Source organism: Crocodylus siamensis, chromosome 4 (genome assembly GCF_052110815.1).
Source record: "Crocodylus siamensis isolate JL-2025a chromosome 4, ASM5211081v1, whole genome shotgun sequence".
Lineage (NCBI taxonomy): Eukaryota > Metazoa > Chordata > Crocodylia > Crocodylidae > Crocodylus > Crocodylus siamensis.
In genome coordinates, this window is record NC_143398.1 from 89945143 (window position 1) to 89967956 (window position 22814).

The 22814-nt window shown below is 43.3% G+C and overlaps 1 protein-coding gene across 3 annotated transcripts in view; it reads left to right on the top strand.

Annotated features, from left to right (window-relative positions):
- BLTP3B (bridge-like lipid transfer protein family member 3B) overlaps positions 1–22814 on the top strand; it is an 83521-nt gene that overhangs the window by 42671 nt on the left and 18036 nt on the right. For 2 of the 3 annotated variants that reach the window (XM_090042847.1, XM_090042849.1), the window contains 5 exons: positions 4143–4226; positions 15032–15214; positions 15327–15445; positions 20918–21059; positions 21869–22062. In XM_090042847.1, coding sequence (XP_089898973.1) covers positions 4143–4226; positions 15032–15214; positions 15327–15445; positions 20918–21059; positions 21869–22062 — 722 coding nt within the window. The remainder of the gene's footprint in view (positions 1–4142; positions 4227–15031; positions 15215–15326; positions 15446–20917; positions 21060–21868; positions 22063–22814) is intronic. The other variant, XM_090042848.1, reaches the window with a different exon arrangement.

Here is a 22814-nt window from a genome sequence, read left to right on the forward strand (position 1 = left end):
CCTGTATCTTTGGATTTATCCTGAGTTAGCTAACAACAATTGAAGTTTAATAACTTGGCTTTTATTTGCTTTAGAATAAGTTATATGTAGCATTCATTATGTAAGTAAAAACTGCAAGTAGTAATTGCAATACTTTTCTTTCAGTGTTCTCTGAACTGCTTTTCTTCCTTCCCCCCACCAGCATTTTCCTTTATTGAGGAGCTAATTGGGTTGTTATGTATGTAGTGGCAACATTACACTGTTTTTTTTGGCTTGGGGTTCTTCAGTTCTATGCATTTTTATAGCATTCTGTATAGAATGTGAATAATTTAGAAAGATAGAAAAAAGTGTAGTTCTGTTTTCATCATTGACCTAAAGATTTCAGGAAGTAGTACAAAATCTGCAGCCTGAAGAAGGTTTCTGAGGAAGAGTGATTTTTCTAATTTTCCTACGTTTTAAACAGAGGCAGCTGAAGTGCCTGCCTTAATTAAAAATAATGACAAATAATTATTTTCATACCACCTAAGTTGACCAGAATAGAATGACATATCTGTGTATATTTGAAGGGTAATTTGGCTATTCCTGGTGTGTATAGCAGGCTTCTTTAATTTCTTTTATTATTCTCAGTGTCCAGTAAGTATAAAGTCAGTTTTTCCCTAAGTAGGGGAGATGTAGCAACACATTTACCATCTAAGTATATTGGCTATCCCATCTCATCTCAGTCATTCAGGCCAGTATTCATTTTTATAAGGTTCTTAGTGGCATCTTGTTTGTTTATTTATTTTGATCCAATATTGTTGACTGTGGTGATTCAGTGCAGTGAAGAAAGTCAGAACAGAGGTGTTTTGGAAAAGTTTCCTTGGCTGAAGTAGTGTCTGGTAAATGAAGTAAGGAAGCATTTTTTGCTTGCATTATGCTGACAACTTGGCCTATTAATTTTGAATGACTCAGGCATACCTTCCAAGTAACATAATAGTTCCACTTCAGATAAATGATGGTAGTGTAGGAGTATCTTGGATATGAATAATTATGTTAAAAATTTCAGAACTTTAGGCAAGTAAGTATTATTGATATGACTAACTTTAGCCATGTAGGGTACGTACACATGTACTGAGGTGACTTAAGTTAAGCCACATCAGAGTGTATGCACATATAGCTCATTGACATGGTGGCAGACATCTTGTGAACCATATCAACTTAACTAATGTGACTTGATGATACACTTCAGAGGTGTATTAACTTGTGCTGCATTTATGTTGACTCTGCTCCACATGGGTATGTATGTTCTGACAGTTTAAAAAAATTAAGTTGCCTTAACTGTTGGAAAGTTAGTACATGTCTGCACACCCCTAAGTAGCATTTTGGGATACTTATGCAGATTTAATATCCTGATCCTCCTGTGCAACTCAACCTGTCCTTGGAAGATTGCTGCTTTTGATGCACAGGCTCAGTAGAGACCCTGCTTCTCTATCAGGATCCATAAACTCTGTTTAACTCCTGTTAGTCACTGAGCAAAACACAATTTGCAATGGGAGGGAGAGAGGAGGAGGGTCTTTTCCACCTTCTAATTGATTAGTCTAATGTTTGGGACCAGGGAATGAGAGATCAGTTTCTAGGGCCTCATCCTCCCCTCACTCAGAAGGGCTTTGAACCTTACATTTCCCAACAAAGTATCCTAATTACTAAGCATGGACTAGCCATTGCCAAGAGCACTCTTCACCCTCCTGTTGAAACTGTCTCATTGGAAAGCCAAGGGGAGGTACGTGGAATCAAGAAGGATACAGCTCAGTGAGCTATATGCACAGCTTTGGCAGGGACACCGTCTAGGTTTTGGCCCACACCAGCATCCCTGCATTTTGCTAATAGTGGATAAAATAGACAGACAGTACTTGGGTAGAACCCAGATCCCTTTCCACTGTAAAGTAATGCCCATCAAACTGAGCTGTCACCCCTTTTGGTCTGCTTTTTCTGGCCATACACATTTTTCTCTGGTGTGCTGCTCAGTAAGTCAGCTAATCTACAATAGCTGTGGAAAGCGGAATAATGGAAAGCGCTTTTGGCAATATCTAGTCCAGGCATAGGCAACTCCTGGCACACTTGCCAGAACATGGGATGTGAAGGCATTTTGCTTGGTGCATGCACCTCAGGGCAGATGGCATGGGAGCCGTAAGGGAACTAATCCTTGTTGTGGCAGCATAACCTTGGCCTATTCCCCACCATGTGCCTTGAGGCATGTGTGCACTGTACCTGCCTCCAGTAACAAGCTGGGCCAGGGCTCCACAGACCCTGGTGCAGCTGCTTGCAGCCTCCCTGCCATCTACTGCAAGGAGCCTAGGCTTGGTGGTAGGCTGCCCAGAACTTGGGCTGGCTGTCGCAGGCAGCCAAGAGGCTACAGGTGGCTGCATCAGGGTCTGCAGAGCCCTGGCCCAGCTTGTTGATGGTAGTGGGTGCACACATGCCTCCAGGCAGACGGTGAGGAAGGGGCCAGTGTTGCACTGCCACAACAAGGACTAGGCCCCTGGCAGCTCCCTTGTTGTCCTCCCTTGGCACGCCAACATCTTACAAGTGAAGGTTGCATGTCTTTGGCACTGCCCAAAAATGTTGTTGACCCCTGATCTAGTCTGTGGCTTAGTGTCTGGAACTCTTTGCTGGGAAGTAGGAGATATAGAGTTAAAGCCCTTCTGGGTGATAGGGGCCCTGTTCTTGGGCCTTCCAGTCCATGGGCAAGTTCCTTAAGCACTAGGCTATTTGGCTAAAAGGTGGGAGAGCCCTTTTCTACTGCTCCTAGTTGTATAGGGTTTTTTGTGGGAGATGTGGGGGGGTTCAATTTTGCATGGAGTTCTGTGCCTTCCTGGGATGGAGAAGCATCTAAAATCCATGTGCATAGCCCAGGATGTTGTTTGTCCATCTAAAGGTGGAGGTTGATGTAGGCTAATGCGAGTACTTAGCTTTTCAGTTGCAATAAATATTAGCATTCAGTAGAGGTGCACTGATATATTAGTCTATATCGTATCAGCACTGATTAAAAGAAAAATTGACACTATCAGCAAGCAGCTTTTTTTGGCCAATGTAGATGATAATGTCACTGGACTTGATGATCTTCTGAGGTCCTTTCCAGCCCTAATGTCTATGAAATGCTACATGCGTGCTGAAATGCTACATGCGTGCAGGCAGCCAGCAATGCAGCCTGGCAGCTTGGAGAGTAGTGTCTGGCCAGTAAGGCTATGTTGCAGGGGGCAGAGTTAGAGGCCCCTGTGGTGAGGGAGGGAGTGGGGCTGGAGTAGGGTCGGGTGCTGCCCAGCTGGGATGGGGCAGACCTGCAGGGTGGAGCTGTGGGTGTCTCATCCAGGGGGCATGGGGGTGGATAGGGGGTGCAGCTCCTCACTGCTGTGCACATCGCCATGGGGGGCATGTGCCCCCAAGATTTGTGCATGGGGTGAGAGCAGGTTCCCTGCTGAGGGCTCAGTGCCTCTTCCTGGTAGGGGGGCTGGGCCAGGGCTGCAGTTAGGATGGGCCTCTTCCCATTGTAAAGAGGCCGACTCAGCCCCCAGTCCTGAGCCTACAGTGGGCAGCCTGCCCTCTACCTGTGCACAGATTTAAGGAGCACATGCCACCAATGCCTCCTCTGGGGGCACAGCCAGTGGTGGCAGCCACCCCGCTCTCTGCTCGCCCATGCCCCCCAGACAAGCTACTCATGGCTCCATCCTGCATCCTACTGCAGCCCCACTCTTTCCTACTCACAGTGGGGACCTTGATTTGTCTCCACTGTCCCCCACCCCCCAGCATCCCCTCTCTGCCACACATTTACTGGCTGGACACTGCTCTCCAAGCTCCCAGGCTGCATATCAGCTATTAGATTGGTATTGGCAAATATGGCTGGTTAACAGCTGACCTTTGGTATTGGCCTAAAATATCTTTATCGGTGCATCCCTAGCATGCAGTTTGTACATCCCAGTGGTATTGCAGTGTAGGTCTGCAGTTGTCAGGCTGATCTGCAGAGACCACTACTGTTTTTCAGAATTTGAAGAGATCTTCAGCAGATGATTGCAAGATTATGAGGAGAGATGCTGGGAATCTCTTAAGAATTCATGAAATTAATTAAGTTGAGTCATTTAATCTGTGGCAGTGGTTTTTCAATTGCTAAATATTGCCTCCTTTTACAGACTCAAACAGGCGTATTACAGGAGGTGCGATGCAGCTTTCCTTTAGTCAGTTAACTGTGGACTACTATCCTTTTCATAAAGCAGGTATGAGTTGTATTTATAAATATATTAATACAATTTAATTTTAGATAAAAAAGGCTTGGGCCATAATATTTGTATATACCAATATTTAACTACAGTGTCCACAAATAAGTGTTTTTGACTGAAGATGAAACACTTAGAATTCAACCTACTTTCTCTAAACTAGCTATTTTAAAGCTTAACTGAATTACGTCCTGCTAAGTCTGCAAAAAAAAAAGTTTAAACAGATTTTGACATGTCAGTAATTGTTATGAAATACTGTAATCCATTTATCACGCAGGATTTTACTTTATTAACTTACTTTACCCTACCTCAAATTGCCATCTGCTAGTCTAGAAAGTTGCAAATTTTTTTTTATTTCACATCTTAATCAAATGGGGTGCTAATATGATAGTGTTTTAATATTCCTTCATATTAAGGAGGGAATTAAATGTACATCACTGTTAGTAAATTCCATGCTTTCTTGCAGATTGCTTCTAGTTATATCTTTCAGGAAGACACTCCCTCCCACCCAAATAATCTTTGTTTTTGATAACAGTTGCTAAAATTTGGCAAAATATTACAGCTCAAGTTTCAAATTAGATGCAACATGGTATACTGTGTTAACTTCAACAAAAGATGACCCTGATCATAAACAACACCCCCAGTAATTAGATTCTATATATGGAAAAAGTATGAATTTGTTTCATTTTCCAGATATAGAAGAGAATCTATTTATTGGAGGTTTCCCTTGAATATGTCCCCCTTTCACTGCTACAGCAGGGAAATTAAATCTGGGGGGGGTCAGATAGCCCCTTTGCATTCTGCTTTTCCCCCACAACTTTGTCCCTTGGCAGCTCCTTCCCTTTATCCTTACTATGAGATCCTGCTCTCCCTGAGCACATGGAAGTCAGGAGCAAATTTAAAAACAATCACCTTGAAATTAAACCTGGCTGTAGCAATTTGCATATAGCACCCATGCATTTACTTTATCCAGAATCAGTGCATGCTATCTTTTTGTGAAATTGCTGCAAGTTTTAGCACAGGTGCTCTATAAACACACATGTGAGCAGTACTTTGACACCTATTTATATATAGTACAAACTATGCATAATATTGGCTTAAAACCAAAGACTGTAAATTATCACATATTTCATTGAACTGGGGTGCAGTAGGATTAACAACCTTTAAAGCCATGGTGACCCCATAGCTCAGCACTGCTCAGTATGTGTGTGTGTGTACTCCAGATACTCCCTCACCCCAAAGGATCCACGTGCATACTTGTGACTGGAACCAGGTGTTCTAGTTGCAAGTCCTGGGATGCTCCAAAAATGTATATGCAGATGAGGCACAGGACAACCTGGTCTGGTTTCACTTCATGGAGGGGTGGGGCCATGATAATCATATGTGCCAGGGTAAGAGAAGGGTCAACAGAGGGATTCTGAGTGAACTGTATGCAATGTCGTAGTTCACCATAATTGCAAAAGAAAGGTGGGAAGGGGGACTGCACTTAATGGGCACTGCCATATATCTTATTCAGACAGGCTGTATATATGTAGCCTTACATCAGTGTCTGTCAGACCAAGCACAGTCTATGTTCACCTGGCAAGGGAAACACTGAGGTGGTCTTAGCCGCATGGGGGAAGACGGCTTTCCTGACACGGGGGGATAGATAATACCTGCCAAGGTAATGAATAATAAACCGCTGAGATAATGAATAGTAAACCTCACACTTAGTTGCTGGAGTGGGAAGGTCTTGGCTTTAAGCCCACTTTATGGAAATGGGAGAGTCCTCCCTGGTTTACCCTCAGCTGTAAGGCCCCAGAGGCAAGTAAAACTCTGTGGCATCTGATACCCAAGCCTCTGGGCTTGGGCCTGCAAACAGGATTCCCACCAAAGATTTTGGAAATGTCTGAAGCCACAGATGGGGGTGGAGGATGTTTGCTGGTAATAGGGCCACTTATGGTTCTGGACTGACTCTTGGATTTGGAATTTGTTTTGGCTAATTTGGGTTGGAATATAGAAAATGTAATAATTAAAAAAACCCCCAAACTACCGTGGTACCATGGTGGTTTTTCCCCAGGGATGGGATAACAGTGCAGGGGGTAGTACTTCCTGAGGTAATGTATAGTTACCCGCCCGTGTTCATTTCCCGTGGAAAGATCTTGGACTTACGACCACTTTAGGGAAATGGGAGACTCCTCTGTAGCTTGCTCCTGTGGCTGTAAGGCCGAGGGCAAGTGAAATTCGGGGGCATCTGAACCTCAAGCCTCCATGCTTGGGCCTGCAAATAGGATTCCTGCCAAAGGTTTCAGAAACATCTGAAGCCCCAGATGGAGGTGGAGGATGTTTGTTGGTAGTAGGGCCGGATATGGTTCTTGAATGACTCACAGATTTGGAATTGATTTGGCGGATCTGACTTGGAACTCAAAAAATTTCGCGCTTAAAAAAAAAAAAAAAAGCCCATTTTTTGTGTAGTGGATGGTGCACCCTTATTTTGCTTGTGGACAGGGCTCCCTGTGAGAGCCTCATAGTTAGCTTTGGCCAGTTTCCAGTGGGAGTTTCTCAGCTACACACTGACTTTATGGAAATGGGAGATTCCTCCCTAGCTTGCTCCTGCAGCTGTATGGCTGAAGGCAAAAGAAACTCGGAAGCATCTGTACATTAAGCCTCTGGGCTTGGGTCTGCACATAGGATGCCTGCCAAAAGATTTGGAAATATCTGAAGCCCCAGGCTGAAAAGTCTGAGGTGGAGGATACTTGCCAGTAGTAGGGCCACATATGGTTCTTGAATGATTCAAAAGATTTGGAACTGTTTTGGCTAATTTGACCTGGAACAAATTTTCCTTTAAAAAAAAAAATAATAATCTCAGCCCGTTTTTTTAAGGGTTACATACAAAAACAGAGAAAAGGTTCCTATCAGCATGTTTGCCCGATGTGAGCCGTGTGTTTTATAGTTATGCTGCACAGTGTTGGCTGCATTTAATTGACTTCATAGGTGGCTTCCATTGCTGCAGTTTAATGATAGACGATATATTTAATGAAATTACATTGTATGCGACTAAAATGAGGGGACTTTTTTCCCCATGCTCAGACAGGGGAACCTTGTTTTGCATTTGAGTAAGTATGGTAGTAGAATTTCTTACCAAAGAAAGAAATTTTCTTGGTCTTTGAACATCCACACAGATTATACTTTTGTACATATGTGTGCACCCTATACATGCTAGATCGGGTTTTTTTTGAGTAAGTGTTGGAGCTTTGCTTTTGCCTGAGTGTCCTCCTGCTCCTTATAGCTAAGGGTATAGGAAAGGCTGGCTGTATAGAAAATGCTTGCTATATCCTGCAGTGTCCTGATTTAGTCTAACTAAGAAGAATATTCATCTTGTGTATATAGAAGTTGACTTGGTACAGGAAGTACTTACCCAAAATCTAATGGTTGACTCTGATATTGGCTTTCAAGATCTGACAATCCTGCAACAAGCTATATCAAACGGTTAGGGTCATTTCCAGTATCTGCTGTACCTGGGTAAGATCCCTAGTCCCACTCTATTTTTGGATCTTTGAAAACTCCTGGTGCTCTGGTATAGTGCCTGGAGACTGGAAGAAGGCCAATGTGGTGCCAATCTTCAAGAAAGGGAGGAAAGTGGATCTGGCTAATTATAGGCCCATCAGCCTGACTTCTATCCCAGGGAAGATCTTTAAAAAGCTTATTAAAGAGGCCATTCTTAATGGTCTGGCTGACACTAACATCCTGAGAGAGAGCCAACACGGGTTTGTTGCGGGTAGGTCTTGCTTGACCAATCTCATTTCCTTCTACGACCAGGTGACCTGTCACGTGGACAAGGCAGAAGAGATTGATGTCATATATCTTGACTTCAAAAAAGCCTTTGTTCTGGTATCCCATGATCACCTCTTGGTGAAACTAGCCAGTTGTGGCCTTGAGTCCAGCACGATCCACTGGCTGGAAAATTGGCTCCATGGTCAGACCCAGAGGGTAGTAATAAATGGAAGTCACTCATCATGGTGTCCTGTGACCAGTGGGGTCCCCCAAGGCTCTGTCCTTGGACCCATATTGTTCAACATCTTCATTAATGATGTGGACATTGGAGTCAGAAGCGGTCTGGCCAAGTTCACCGATGACACCAAACTTTGGGGCAAAGCACGCTAGCACTACGGAAGAAAGAGACTTGGGGGTCAGCACTGACCACAAGATGAACACGAGCCTGCAATGCAATGTTGTGGCTAGTAAAGCGACCAAAACACTGGCTTGCATCCATGACACTTCTCAAGCAAATCCCGGGACGTCATTCTCCTCTTGTACTCACCTTGGTGAGGCCGCAGCTGGAGTACTGCGTCCAGTTTTGGGTTCCACAATTCAAAAAGGATGTGGAGAAGCTTGAGAGAGTCCAGAGAAAAGCCACGCGCATGATCAGAGGTCAGGAAAACAGACCTTATGACGACAGGCTGAGAGCCATGGGGCTCTTTAGCCTGGAAAAGCGCAGGCTCAGGGGTGATCTGATCGCCACCTATAAGTTTATCAGGGGTGACCACCAGTATCTGGGGGAACGATTGTTCACCAGAGTGCCCCAAGGGATGACGAGGTCGAACAGTCATAAACTACTACAAGACCATTTCAGGCTGGACATAAGGAAGAATTTCTTTACTGTCCGAACCCCCAAGGTCTGGAACAGTCTGCCAGCGGAGGTGGTTCAATCACCTACATTGAACACCTTCAAGAGCAAATTGGATGCTTATCTTGCTGGGATCCTATGACCCCAGCTGACTTCCTGCCCTTTGGGCAGGGGGCTGGACTCAATGATCTCCCGAGGTCCCTTCCAGCCCTAATGTCTATGAAATCTATGAAATCTCTGACACAGAGAATACTGCTCCTGTGTTCCTTTATCATCTGTACCAGCACTAGATGCTGTGGCACAAAGTGCTGCTTCAGTTTGTAAATAGTGTTCAGTTCCAGAGGCAGGCAGCGATGCATGTTTGCTCTTGTTGTTATATGTGATTTTCTGTGACACAAGTATTACTTACCTCTTAGGTTTTGTGATGACCTCTTGTAGCTTCTCATTTCTCAGTACTGATTCATAAGACATTAAAGGGTGCATTAATCTTTCTCTTCACTTGTTGGAGGCATATGCCACAGCCTCTTCCTTCAGCCTCTATTGCTACCATGGGAACTTACACAGCCAAGGAGAAAAATCCTGAGGTGTGAGGAGATGAGTGTCACAGGGAGTGCATTCCATCATATTTCCAGCAATATGCCTTCCTTTCTAATCCCTATAAGCCATGTTTATACTAGTCCCCTCCCGATAGGGAGTGAATGCTTATTTCAGACAATATCCCCACTGTGTTCTCCAGAGCCAGGTACTCCTTACAGAAGAGACAAATGCAACCTAACCTCATTACTAATACAACCATGTGGAAGAAGAGAGAGAACAAATCAAAGGTGATCATTCTCTGAAAGGGCATCACCAGTCAATCACTAGTGAATCCACCATCCATTAGTTTTCATAGTAGAACTAAAGGTTCAACTTCATTGATAAAATCCTGAAAGAGCTTTTAGCAGAACTGAGTATGTCACGTCAGAAGGCCAGTTTGAGACATGAACGGTGCTCAAGTGGCATTTAAGGTTTCTTATGTAGTGGCCAAGTTGATGGCTGTGCCTGTGAGATGGGAGTTGCAAGGAATTTTGATACAACCAAGCCGAGGTCTTTTGGGGCTGAATATCTCGGCCTCAAACCAAAAATTCCTGAGAGTACTATAGACAAGGGCTGCAGTGGCAATATTACCTTCTGTAGTGGTCCTCAATGCTGGAAGAAGAATTTCAAGGAGAGCAACTCTCTTCTTCATCTTTGGCTGCCGTACAACCTAGGGCTTCAGGTGAAAATCAGTTTCAATAGCTATGTCAAGAATTTGCATCCTTCTCCCAGCTTCCATTCTCCATGACAACTGCCTGTTTCATTTCTTGAGTCCCTGGTCTTGGGATGAGCTCTGATCAGTGAGTTATCAGGATCATTTACAAAGGGTATCTTATCCCAGTTTCAAGGCATTCTGGTTCCTGGGTCTTTTCTGAGAAACATATCCCGAGCAGCTGTTTAACTAGAAGCTGTGGAGAAAGTGCCTCCTGCTATCAGGATGAAGGGTTTAGTTCCACTGCTACTTAACCGCAAAAAAGAAAGGGGATTGAAAGATCATCATCATTTTCCTTGCCTGTTGTCAAATTCTGGATGGTGGCCCTTTCCTGTAACATTTCCTCACTGGATCCTGTGTATTTATGTGTGATTCTTGAGCACCAAGGCATCCAGATCAGTGACAAACACTGAAATGTCTTTGTAGAAATGCTCCCATCAATACAGTCTTGTCTTTTCACCCTGTCCACGACCTTTGAATAGGCACCAAAGTTAGCTGTGGTGACTGCATAGATATGATGGCAAGGAATCCATAAAGTCCTCTTCTTGGGCAGTAAGGGTGCAAGGGACTGGTGCAAGGAAAATCATCACCTCCCAATAGGTGATAAAGTTTACTTGGACAAGAAACTTCTTAGTGCTCTTGAGTTCAAGATCAGCAGTGACCATTGCACACTGATTCTGACTCAAAGCAATAGGATTCATCTGGATAGTGTTAGATTCCAGTTTGTCCAGTATATATACTTCCCTAGTGAAATATCAGTCTATGCAAGGCTATTAGTCAACTACAGACTAATACTAGGAGACCGGTGGAGATGTGTAAAACTCCCGAGTAACATGTTAGCATGCTGTACAGCATGCCAGATATCATTTGCAACCTTTACAAAGGTGAATGATGTCAGGGTTTCTGCAGACAAACCCAGCATGGTTCAGGAGGTCATAGTTCCATGGGCATTCCTGCCTTCACTAGATTGGCAGGTTGATTCAACCTAAGTGTATAGCAGAGTAAGGTTTTTGGTAATCTTATGCAGACTATGACTTGTTACAGGAGCCTTCATTCAGAGTGAGGTGTATACCCTCGTTAGCTGAAAGTTTAAGGAAAATGGTCCTTTAAGGAAGTCAGGCCTTCCGTAGTCATGAATTCAAAGCTGCCATACTGGTGTGCAAAGCATTTCTCCTATTGACAGGTCTGACATTACTGAATGCTGTGGACAACACCAGGGAAATTCTGTATCAACGAGCAAATTAAAAACAGCTGCCCTACCAGAAAGTACATGTGGTGCATCCATCAGCAAGCAAGTCAATAATGTTTCACCTCTTTAGCCTACGGAGTACTTTGGACTACCTTGAAGGAGATATGTCAAGGAACCACAAGTAGCCTGTCAAGAACTAAATTCTTCCTGGTACTTTCTACAGGCACAATTGTTATAAAACATTATAAATGGATCCATAGACAAATGTCAGATTTTTTCAAGAGAAATCAGTGCCAGGCTCTGTATCAGACACCTTTCTAATACTTTATGCTCTGATAGTCTGCCTTTCCATCTATATCCAGGATACACAGGGCCTTGAGGAAAGGTTACTAGCATATGCCAAGTGATCTTGGTTCTTGGACGTTGTGAACCTATGATTTCACTGGTCCTACCAGATATACTTTTGTAAAACAGTGGCTAATATTCCTGCATATGCCTGCCTGGATGCTGGTTGAATGGCCTCTCCTGAAATGGACAGTTCTGTCATGGACAGTTGTTCTTTCTGCATAAAAGAAAATCCTCAACTGGGTTGGTGTCTAAGGCCAAATACAGTGACTGCCTTCTCTGATAGCCAGGACTAAGGCTGTTGTATTAAACTGCTTGCTTCCTTTTAAAGCAATTTGGCTTGTTCCTCAATTTTATCCAAATGCACATGGCAATATTTACTTTATTGTTTTGCTGTACAAAGTCTTGCTGTCTCTTAGCTCCAAATCCTGGGGAAATTCCTAAAAAGACATGCACACCTCTTCCTACCATTTAGGATCTCTTGTTTCTTGGGCCTTCAGTTAAATGTTGACAAAAATGATGAGTGCTCACGCTGAGCCCCTGATCACCTGCTGTTCTTACCATTGGTCATTGAAGACAGTTATTTTTGTGACTGTTAAATTAGGTAGAAAGATGGGTAAAATTCAGGTCTTTGCTGCAAATCCCCCATACATAGTCATAAGAAAATAGGGCTAGAAGACACCTCATGAGGTCATTTAGTCCAGCCCCCTGCTCAAGGCAAGATCATCCCTGACTAAAGCATCCAAGCCAAGTGTCTGTTCTCCAGCCCCATCTTGAAAATTTGCAGGGATGTAGATTCTCTACTTTTCTAGGTAACTGTTCCAATACTTGACCAGCCTTATAGTCAAAAAGTTCTCCCTAATCTTCAAACTAAGTTTCTTCTGCTTCATTTTGAGGTCGTTGCTCCAGGTCCTTTCCCCTACAGCCACAATTTCTTCAACAACTTATTCATTTTATAAACCCCAGGTCCTTTTTTGCAGTACTGCAACCTAGCCAGTCATTCCCCAATCTGTATTTGTGCATTCAGTTATTTTGTCCCAAGTGCAGGACTTTGCATGAGTCCTAGTTAAACTTCATCTGATTGATTGTGGACCATTTTTCCAGTTGGTCCAGGTCATACTAGATCTAGTTGTACCCTCTGAGATGTTTGCAACTCCACCCAACTTGGTGTCATGTGCAGATTTGCTAAGTGAGCACTCAGTCCCACCATCCAAATTATTTGTAAAGATTTTAAACAATACCAGACCTAGGCCAGACACCTAAGGAACCCAACTTGATACCTTCTACCAACCAGACATAGCCATTGATGCCTACTTGCTAAAAACCATCATCCAACCAATTATGAATCCAACTTACAGCATCTAGCTTTTCTAAGTAATTCCTAACCTGGTCTACCATTATTCTAGGCTGTTTTTTCCTTTCCTGTCTTTGCAGCCAACTGGGCTTGTCATCTGATACCTACCTATTTGTGAAGGTGGAAGTAAAAAAGGCATTAAATACTTCAGCCTCCTCTGCATCAGTAAAAAAAAAAAAATGGTGAGAGAGATACAGATATATACCTGTATATCTTCTTCCCCTCTACGTGGCATTGGACAAGCTGCAGTTAGAGTACTGTGTCCAGTTTTGGGTGCTGTACTTCAAGGGAGATGTGGAGAATCTTGAGAGGGTTCAGAGGAGGCCACTTGTATGGTCAGAGGCCTGCAGGCAAGTCCCTGTGAGGAGAAACTAAGGGACCTAGATCTCTTCAGGCTTTTCAAGAGAAGGCTGAGAGGTGATCTTGTGGCTGCCTATAAATTAATCAGGGGAGGGCAGCAGGGCATGTACTAGGGCACCCCCTGGAGTAGCTAGGAACAATGGTCACAAATTGATGGAGAGCAGATTTAGGTTGGACATTAAAAAGAACTTCTTCACAGTAAGGGTTGCCAGAATCTGGAATGGGCTTCCAAGGGAGGTGGTGCTCTCCCCTACCATGGTGGTCTTCAAGAGGAGGATTGGATAAGCACCTAGCTGGGGTCGTCTGACCCCAGCGCTCTTTCCTGCCCAGGGCAGGGGGTCGGACTCAATGTCCTACTGAGGTCCCTTCCGACCCTAACATCTAAGAATCAACATTTTGAATGCTTTAATCCAATCATTTACCTGTCTCTGTCTTTGTCTCTCCATATGTGTATAGATATATACAATCCTTATTTGTATAACAACATTTTTAAAATACTGTTATCCAATCATAGTGTTGGAAGGGACCTCAAGGGTTATCTGGTCCAACCCCCTGTCTCCGTCTTCTCGGTCTTCTCTGGATTGGCAATCCCTTTTGTTCCAGTCTTTCCTCACATGACATACTTTCTAGACCTCTCTCATTTTTATTGGTGTTCTCTGTACTTTCTTCAGTTTGTCTCATCTTTGTTGAGGTGTGGACACAGTATAGTAATCAAGGAGAACAGAGCAGGGAAATCATTCCCCATGACTTGCATACAATACATCTGTTAATACATCCCAGTATACCATTCTCCCTTTTCAGCAATATTACCTTGATTTATTCTGCTTGTTATCTCGACTGTCTAGATATATTTCCGCAGTACTGCAGCCTACCTAATCATTTCCCCTTTTTTGTATTTATGCATTTAATTATTATTTCATGAGTGTAGTACTTTGCACTTTTCTTTATTACATTTCACCCTATTTATTTTTTCAATTCATCAAGGTCATTTTGAAAACCAATTCTGTCCTCTAAAGTGCTTGCAAACCCAGTATTTGCAAAGACTGTCTAAATACATTTGTTTCTGCTTGGTATTTGCTGTGTTTTGTGGCAAGAAAATCAAGCTGAATAGAACTCATTCGAATGGAGCTTAGTTGGCCTCTTTGTCCTACTTTGCTTGTGTTGTCATCTCAGAAATCTGTAGAGCAGGAATGTGATATTTCATCCACGCTTTTAAATTCATTATTCCTTGAAAGTATTGTATTAAGTCTACGTGCTTTTTAGTGGGAAAGGAAGAGAGAAGGCATAGTTGTTCTTAGCTGGCCTGTCTCTTAATATCAAGGTAATGGCTTGTTCGTAACCACAAATAGAATTTTTATGGATATCACTCACATCACTGAAAGAACATTTACATAGTAAATGTGGTTTTTCAAAAAACACACTTTTTTATTTACTGAATGTTAGCTATCTATTTGGGGCAATGGGCAGCAGGCAACAATGTTGAATGATGTAGTGAGTTTGTGATTTGTATTACTATATGAAATGTACATTACTAGATTATTAGAGGTAGTGAGATTTGAAGATCTGTTTAACTAAAAAGAGCTGCATAGAATCTGTAGATTTTCTTCAAAACTTCAAATGGAAACTGTATGCTAGGTTTGGGCCATGTTTCTCTTATTTTCAGGAGACAATTGTAGTCACTGGATGCATTTTAATGATGCCACCAAAACCAGAAGTGGATGGGCCCAAGAATTATTACGTGAGTTTGAAAGCAACGTTGAATTACTTAAACAGGCCGTGAAGGATCATAACATAGATTCTCCTACTAAATCTCCACCTCACATTTCTCCTCAAAATATACAAGCAGGTACTTTATTGCCGTTCATGCATTATTCTTTACTTTGCTGTCTTCTGTGAATATTAATTATATCCACTATTGGACTATAATTTTAGATCACGGTCACTCTCGTTTCTTCCAGGCAAAGAACAGATGCCTAAAGGAACTTCTAGGACTTCTTCTGTATCTCCCCAGCAACCAAAGGGTAAACTGGTGTCTAGTCCTCTTGTGGTTAGACTTGCAGATTTCAATATATACCAGGTACATACTTTTTCTGGTTGAGGAATTTGGGGCCTTTGCTAGTTTCATTTTTTTTCCTCGACTGTTAATTAGCCGTAACTTTTTAAAGACCCTGATCCAAAGTCTATTAAGGTCAATGTAAATCTTTCCACTGGCTTATTGGATTAGACAAGTGATTTTGAATCTTTTTGTACTTGAGACACCCCCTCATTGAACTCGATGTACTTCTCTGTAACTTTTGTGAATTAAGTGGTACACAATTTCAAAAACTAATTTGTAGATTACAGTGCTTGCTTAATTCCAGAGGGACCTGGCAGTGGGGATGGGGGATCATCCAGGCAGGGACAAGCTGAGCCTGTGCTGTATCTGCTTATCTCCTAACACCTCACTTATGTCTTCATACACTACAACACCCTCAAAACATCTGGTGGCATCCCAAGGTGCTGTGGCACACTGGTTGAGAATCACTAGATTAGACCCAGACAATAATGTACCTTGGCATTTTGAATGTCTTGTCTTTGCTTTCTTAGACATGCATTTTATTTATTTATGTATTTCAGCATAATGTTAAAGCTATTTAAATCCTTCACTTAAAGTAGTATTTTTAATTGGATGTTTTACAGTATAATATAGTATTATTGCAAACTATATATTGTATAATGGATATTATTTTATATTTTTATATTCAAATTCTTCTTCATTTGCTGCTGCTTTAGTTGTTCTCTTTAGTCCACATGCATCATCATAGGTGTGGGGTACAGGGTGCTGTACTACCCTCAAGGAGAGAATGGCAGTAGTATCGGGCTCAACTGGAAAAGGGGAGCTTTGAATTACAGCTGAGGTTCTACAAGAAACCTGCCAAGAAAAGATGTTATGTATGTGCTCAATCAGTGGATCTTCCAGTCACTCTGATCTCACCAGTCCCCCAGCCCTTTGGTGCTATGCCAGTTCCAGTAACCTAGTTAAAGTGATGATACTGCCAGATGCCATGTTTGGGTTTGAAATGGGTTTTTCCCTATACTTCATCTTTATTTGTAAAGCAGTGTAGCTGTTTGAGGAATTAGATTTTTTTTTTGCTTTATTTTAGATGCTTTACTCCTTTTGCCTCTATCTCCATTTTCTCACTGATTGTCATTGTTTTTGTTGGATGGGTAGAAAGCTTCTTATTTTAAGTAGATATTTTGTATTTTGCAGTTTGTATAAATACATAGTTATCACATTATTACATGTATTATATATGTAACTTAACTTTCATTACATGAAATATATGTAACTTAAAAATATCTGGATTGGGAAGAAAGTCTTATAGGTGTTAGCTATCCACAATCATTACCTATGCTTATGTAAAATTAAATGCAATACAAATCAGCACCTATTGGATATTAAAAACAACTCAGCTATTTTGAGAGTAGGAAGCTGACAAGTAAAAAAATAAACAAAAAAAAACCTTGAGTAAAACCATTTTTTGTTCGGCCAGCAGGCATTTTTTTTAAAACTTAATGTATGCTTAAGGAAATCTAATATGATTGGGATTTTGGACAAATGACCGTATTTACTCAGTTCTAAGACAAGGTTTTTTTCCCCATTTAGTGGGGGGCGAGAGGTTGCCCCTTTTAGAACTGCATATAAGGGAGGTGGGGGGGAGGGAGCGGGCAGCTGCTGTGGCTTGGGCTTCAGCCCCTACCTGGCTATAGCTACTTCCTGGCTGCCATCTCTGCACCTGCCATCCCTCCTGCTCCCCTCCCCATGCAGCCTCTGGTCTCCCAACTCTCTCTCTCTCCCTCCCCCTTGCTCTGCAGTCTGTCCATGCTGCAGCCCAGGGTACTGAGCGCAGTCCCAGCCTGGCCCAAGAGCTGCAGCGCACAGCCTGCACAGTGCAGGGCTGGGTCTGTGCTCAGTGCCCGAGGCTGAAGCAGGGGTGGAGCCTACTGGCATGGAGCAAGGGTAAGGATGGAGGGAAGGGGGAGGTAGAGCTGAGAATGGGGTAAAGGCTGGGGAGGAAGGGGGAACATAGGCTGGAGAAGGATTTCATGGATTTCTAGGGTCAGAAAGGACCTATTAGATCATTGAGTTGATCCCCTGCTCTGGGCAGGAAAGAGCACTGGGGTCAAGTAATCCCAGCCAGGTGTTTGTCTAATCTCCTCTTGAACACCTCCAGGGTAGGGGAAAGCACCATCTCCCTTGGAAGTCCATTCCATATTTTGGAAACCTTCAATGTAAAGAATTTATTTCTGATGTTCCATCTAAATCTGGTCTCCTTCAATTTATGGCCACTGTTTCTAGTAACCCCCAGGGGTGGTCTGGTAAACAGACTCCGCCTGATGAGTTTGTAGACAGCCACAAGATCACTTCTCAGCCATCTCTTGCAGAGGATGAAGAGATTCAGGTCCCTCAATATGTTGTCTTAGGATCTTACCTCTGAACCCATTCCAGGTTATCCACATCCTTCTTGAAGTGCCACGCCCAAAACTGGATGCAGTACTCCATATGTGGCCTCACCAATGCCGCATAGAGGGGAAGTATCGCCTCCCTAGACCTGCTCATGATGCACCTACTAATGCAAGAAAGAGTGCAGTTAGCCTTACTTCGGCATCATTATTACATCATCACTTCGGCAACTCATGTTCATTTTTGCATCGACTATGATTGCAAGATCCCTTTCCGCTGCTGTGCTACTTAAAATGGTACTTCCCAGTCTATAGTGTATTGGTGATTATTTGTCCCCAGGTGCAGCACTTTGCACTTATCTTTGTTGAATTGCATCCTGTTCTGATCCACCCACTTCCTCAGTCTATCCAAATCCTCCTGAATTTGGTCCCTGGCCTCTAGTGTGTTTACTATACCCCATAGTTCGGTGTCATTTGGGAATTTAGACAGAATGCTCTCTATACCCTCATCCAAATCACTGAAGATATTGAACAGTACCAGTCCAAGGACAGAGCCTTGGGGGGCACCACTGCCCACATCACTGCAGGTAGAAACTGACCCATCCACAACCATCTCTGGGTTTGTCCCATAAGCCAGTTTTCTACCCACCTGACTATGAAAAAATTCACGTCACAGCTGCTTAGTTTACTTGTAAGAATTGGGTGTGATGCTGTGTCAAAAGCCTTTTTAAAATCCAGTAACATCTATCTCTACTCCTGCATCTAAGAACTTTGTGGCCCGGTCATAAAAAGAGACCAGGTTAGTCGGGCAGGATCTGCCTGCTATAAACCCATGCTGATTGCTCCATAACATTGTTTTACCTGCTGGCCCCCCACAAATGTGATATTTTATGACTTTTCTAAGGTCTTGCTAAGAACAGAGGGGAGGCTAACCGGCCTATAATTGCCCGGTTCCTCCTTCCTCCCCTTCTTAAAAATAGGGACCACATTGGCCCTTTTCCAGTCTTCTGGGACCTGTCCTGAGTGCCACAAGCACCCTAACAGTTGCACCAGTGGTTTTGCTGGGACACCGGCCAATTCCTTAGGTACCCTTGGGTGAAGATCATTGGGGCCTGCCGACTTAAATACATCCAACCCCTCCAAGTTCCCCTTCACTAGGTCACTGCTAGCTGTTAGTGGATTGGTATCTCTCTCATGCCAGACTAAAATCTCATTGGGAGGTGTGTTTGTATCCATGTCCAGGAACACAGATGCAAAGAAATCACTTAAAAGCTCAGTTTTGTCCATCCTATCGGTTACAGTCCTGTTGTGGCCCTATGTTACCCTGTGCCATCTTCTTGCTCCCTATGTACTTAAGGGTAACAAAAAAGTCCTTCTTTGTTGCCAGCCTGAGTTCCGTTTATGCCTTGGCCTTTCTCACTGCTTCCCTGCAAGCGTGAGCCAAGCAGGCATACTCCTTCTTGGTGGCTGCCCCATGCTTCCACAGCCTGTAGGCCTCTCTTCCCATGTAGGCTCCTCTGGATTTCCCTGCTTAGTCAAGAGGGTTTCTTGGCTTTTTTGCCTCCCTTTATGTGGATTGGGATGGTACCCCTCTGTGCCTGCAGGATCAGTCCCTTGAGGAACTCCCACCCTTCCTGGACTGGGTAGCAGGGGGGAGGGGAGCAGGGGGAGTTGTAGAAGAGACAGGGAGGGGAACAGAGGCAGTTGTGCCCCCCTGTTGATGCCGGGGGGACAGAGGGCACCCTGCCTTGGCAGCCATGGAAGTATGGTGTTCTGGTGGTGGCGGCAGCAGCAGCTCTGAGCCTCCCTGACCCACTCTGCCCTCCTGTGCTAGGTCCCACCCACTGGGCTGCAGAGGCAGCTCTTGCCCAGTTCCAGTCTGGCCAGGCTGAAGCCCAGTGCGAGTGCAGCTATCTGGGAGGGCATGTGCTCCCCTGACGCATTGCTTACAACTCCTTCCCCCCCCCAACCCTGCCATGCATTGCCTATGCCCCCCATGCATCAGTTCTGCCCCCCCGACTTACCTGCAGAGTTCTACCATGCTGCCTGGCTGCATTTTGCTCACATGCATGTGTGTGCACACATATGTACATGGGCCCCCTGCCTCTGATCTCCCTCCTCCCACTCCCTCCAGCCCAAGCAGCCCCTTGTAGGCTGGAACTCAGACAGCCTGCAAAGGAAACCTGCAGTTTCCTGGGGTGGGTTTTTCTTCTTTAAAGGGAAAAATCTGCAATTTGCTCTGTTAAAAGGGGGGAAATCTGTGATTTTTCCATAGAAAACCTGGATCCCTAGTAACGAGCGCTGCACTGGACACTGCTTAATCCAAATCCTGCCTGCCATCTGGCAGCGTCAGTGGTTCCAGGGTAGTGCAGAGAGTGAGGTGGAGAGAGTTTCTTTTGGAGTCGTCTTCTCCTGACAGGTGGAAATCCTTCAGACTGCCCAGTTTGCAGACATGCCCCCCTTTTTTAACATAGAAGTCTGTATTCAGGGTCATGGTGTTGATAGTGCAGCAATCTGGTTCTTGTTTGTGTGAACATTGGACAGCTCCAATGTTTGCAGCTAGTAAAGATAGGGAAGATAATGGAGATAAGGGTGATTTCTGCATGTGCCTGCTGTGTCCTGGCATTTGTGGATTCAGGGTATGTGGCACTAGCAGCACACCTCTTCTGCTGTACGTATACCCCAGAACAATGGGGTGCATTCAGACCGCCAACACTGGTGTTGTGGCTGCATATACATCACTGCTCATACCAGGTGCAACTAGAGATATATAGTGGGGTTTGCTACACTGTGCTTAGTGTTAGTGGAGATACCATTTGTTAGGTCAGGAGTGGGCAAAATGCGGCCCATGGGCCAGATGCAGCCTGCCAAGCCATTCTGTCTGGCCCATGGGACCTGTAAAAAATTTAGAAAATTAATATTTATCTGCCCCTGGCTGCCTGTTATGCAGCCCTCAATGGCTTGCCAAAACTCAGTAAGCGGCCGTCCGCCCAAAATAATTGCCCCGCCGCTGTTAGGTAGAACAGTCTTGCACTACTGGGTGCTATACTGAATAATTCATAAAAATCAAGTAGTATATTAATAACATTTTTCATTTCTTTTTCAGGTCTCTACAGCAGACCAATGTCGTTCTTCCCCTAAAACACTAATCTCTTGCAATAAAAAGTCACTTTATCTTCCACCAGAGATGTCAGCTATTCATATTGAATTCACTGAATATTACTACCCTGATGAAAAGGATTATCCTAGTAAGATTTTTTTTTTCCTGCAAGATAAATCTTACATATTATAGTCATTTTTTGTGAAGCCTAACAGTAACTTCAGATTTGAAAAACATATTGCTTCATGGTTTACAACCAAAATTATTAATAGAGCTTGCACTGAATCATTTGTAAAGCAAACTTATTGTGAAACAAACACTTTACCATTTTCACAGTGTTTGCTCTGAGAAACCCACTTAAAGCATTGATTTTTCTTTCTTAATAAACATTGTATTTGAAGCCAGCATAGTGTTTTCACCAAGAAATAAAATATTGATTATGCAACATATACTTCGTTTGAATGTTTGCTTTACTTGGCTGCACAAAAGGAGTCAAACCCCTGGAATGTAATGAAAATGTAACAAAAGGTCTGTTCAAGGTATTTTAGTAATGTGGTAGAAGTCAATATTATCTTATGTATGAAAATCCTAGTGGGCTTCTCGTGGATGGTGTAGAGGAGAGTGACTCGCTTGTTGCCCTGCCCTTTCCTTGCAGTTGTGAGGTTTCCTTCCCTGCCCACCCCACCCCTTGTTCTCCCTCCTCTTTCTGACCCAATCTGTTCCATTTTAATTCTAGCCTTTTGCATGCTAGTATTGGACCTGGGAATTGCTTTGGGGTTAGAAGAAAGGAAGAATGATAGGACTTGGATTTCCTCTGACCTCCTACTGCTATTCTGCCTGATAAATAGCATAAAGGAGAGATTGTATGGCTCTGTATTTTTTGAAGATAAATGCTTATGCGTGTTTTTAATAATTTTTCATAGAAAATTGATTTTGTTTTGTGTTGTTTTCTCTTAGTTCCAGCTCCAAACTTGTATGTCCAGCTGAATGCTCTGCAATTCACTCTGGATGAGAGAAGCATTCTTTGGCTAAATCAGTTCGTGTTGGATTTGAAACAGAGTCTTACACAGTTCATGACCATGTATAAATTAAATGACAACTCAAAATCTGACGAGCATGTTGATGTTAGAATTGATGGACTAATGTTAAAGGTACAGTTTGGGAGGTGCTTTGGAACAAAATATTTTCTCTTTAACTCTGTAAAGTTATTAGCCAAATAACTTTAAAAAAGCGTCTGGAAAACTGAGCAGACTACAATGCAGAAAAGTGTGTGAGGAAGTACAGAGGACATGTGAGCAACTGCCATCTCTTCTAATATGGTCTTGGTTACAAGGGAGTTAGGAGCTGTAGCTCATTACAAACAACCCAAGTTGACAGTGTAGGTAGGATGCCTGAAATTGCAAGTAAGGAATGCAGAAGCTTGGCAGGAGCTGAGAGCTTCAGCAGTATTCTGGGTTCAGTGCAGAACTCCTAATACATCTCCTCTGTAAGGGTATGTTGAGAATACACAGTCTACATCCTTATCTTGTATAGGTAGAAGAAGGGCATTCTTTTCCTAACCATAAATTGCAAGCCTCGTTATGCACAGTTTTATATCTATTAAGCAGAGAAGAGTAGTAATTTGCTGAAATCACCATGTTTTTTTTTAATCTCATGTCTGTAGCTGTTTGAGGATGCCACTTGTAATAAATATGCCCTTGACACTACCTGGTTGTTCTGTCTGATGTTCCTTTAGCATTGTGGACTTTGGTGTGTGTGTAACTTAAAATAGTTTTACTAGCCACAGAGAGATTGTTTCTTGTGTATAACAAGATACTGTTTACTTCTCCATACCTTGCACTTCAGAGCTTTAGACACCTCATAAAATGGATGTATAAATCAGGGCTGTCCAATTATGGGGGCT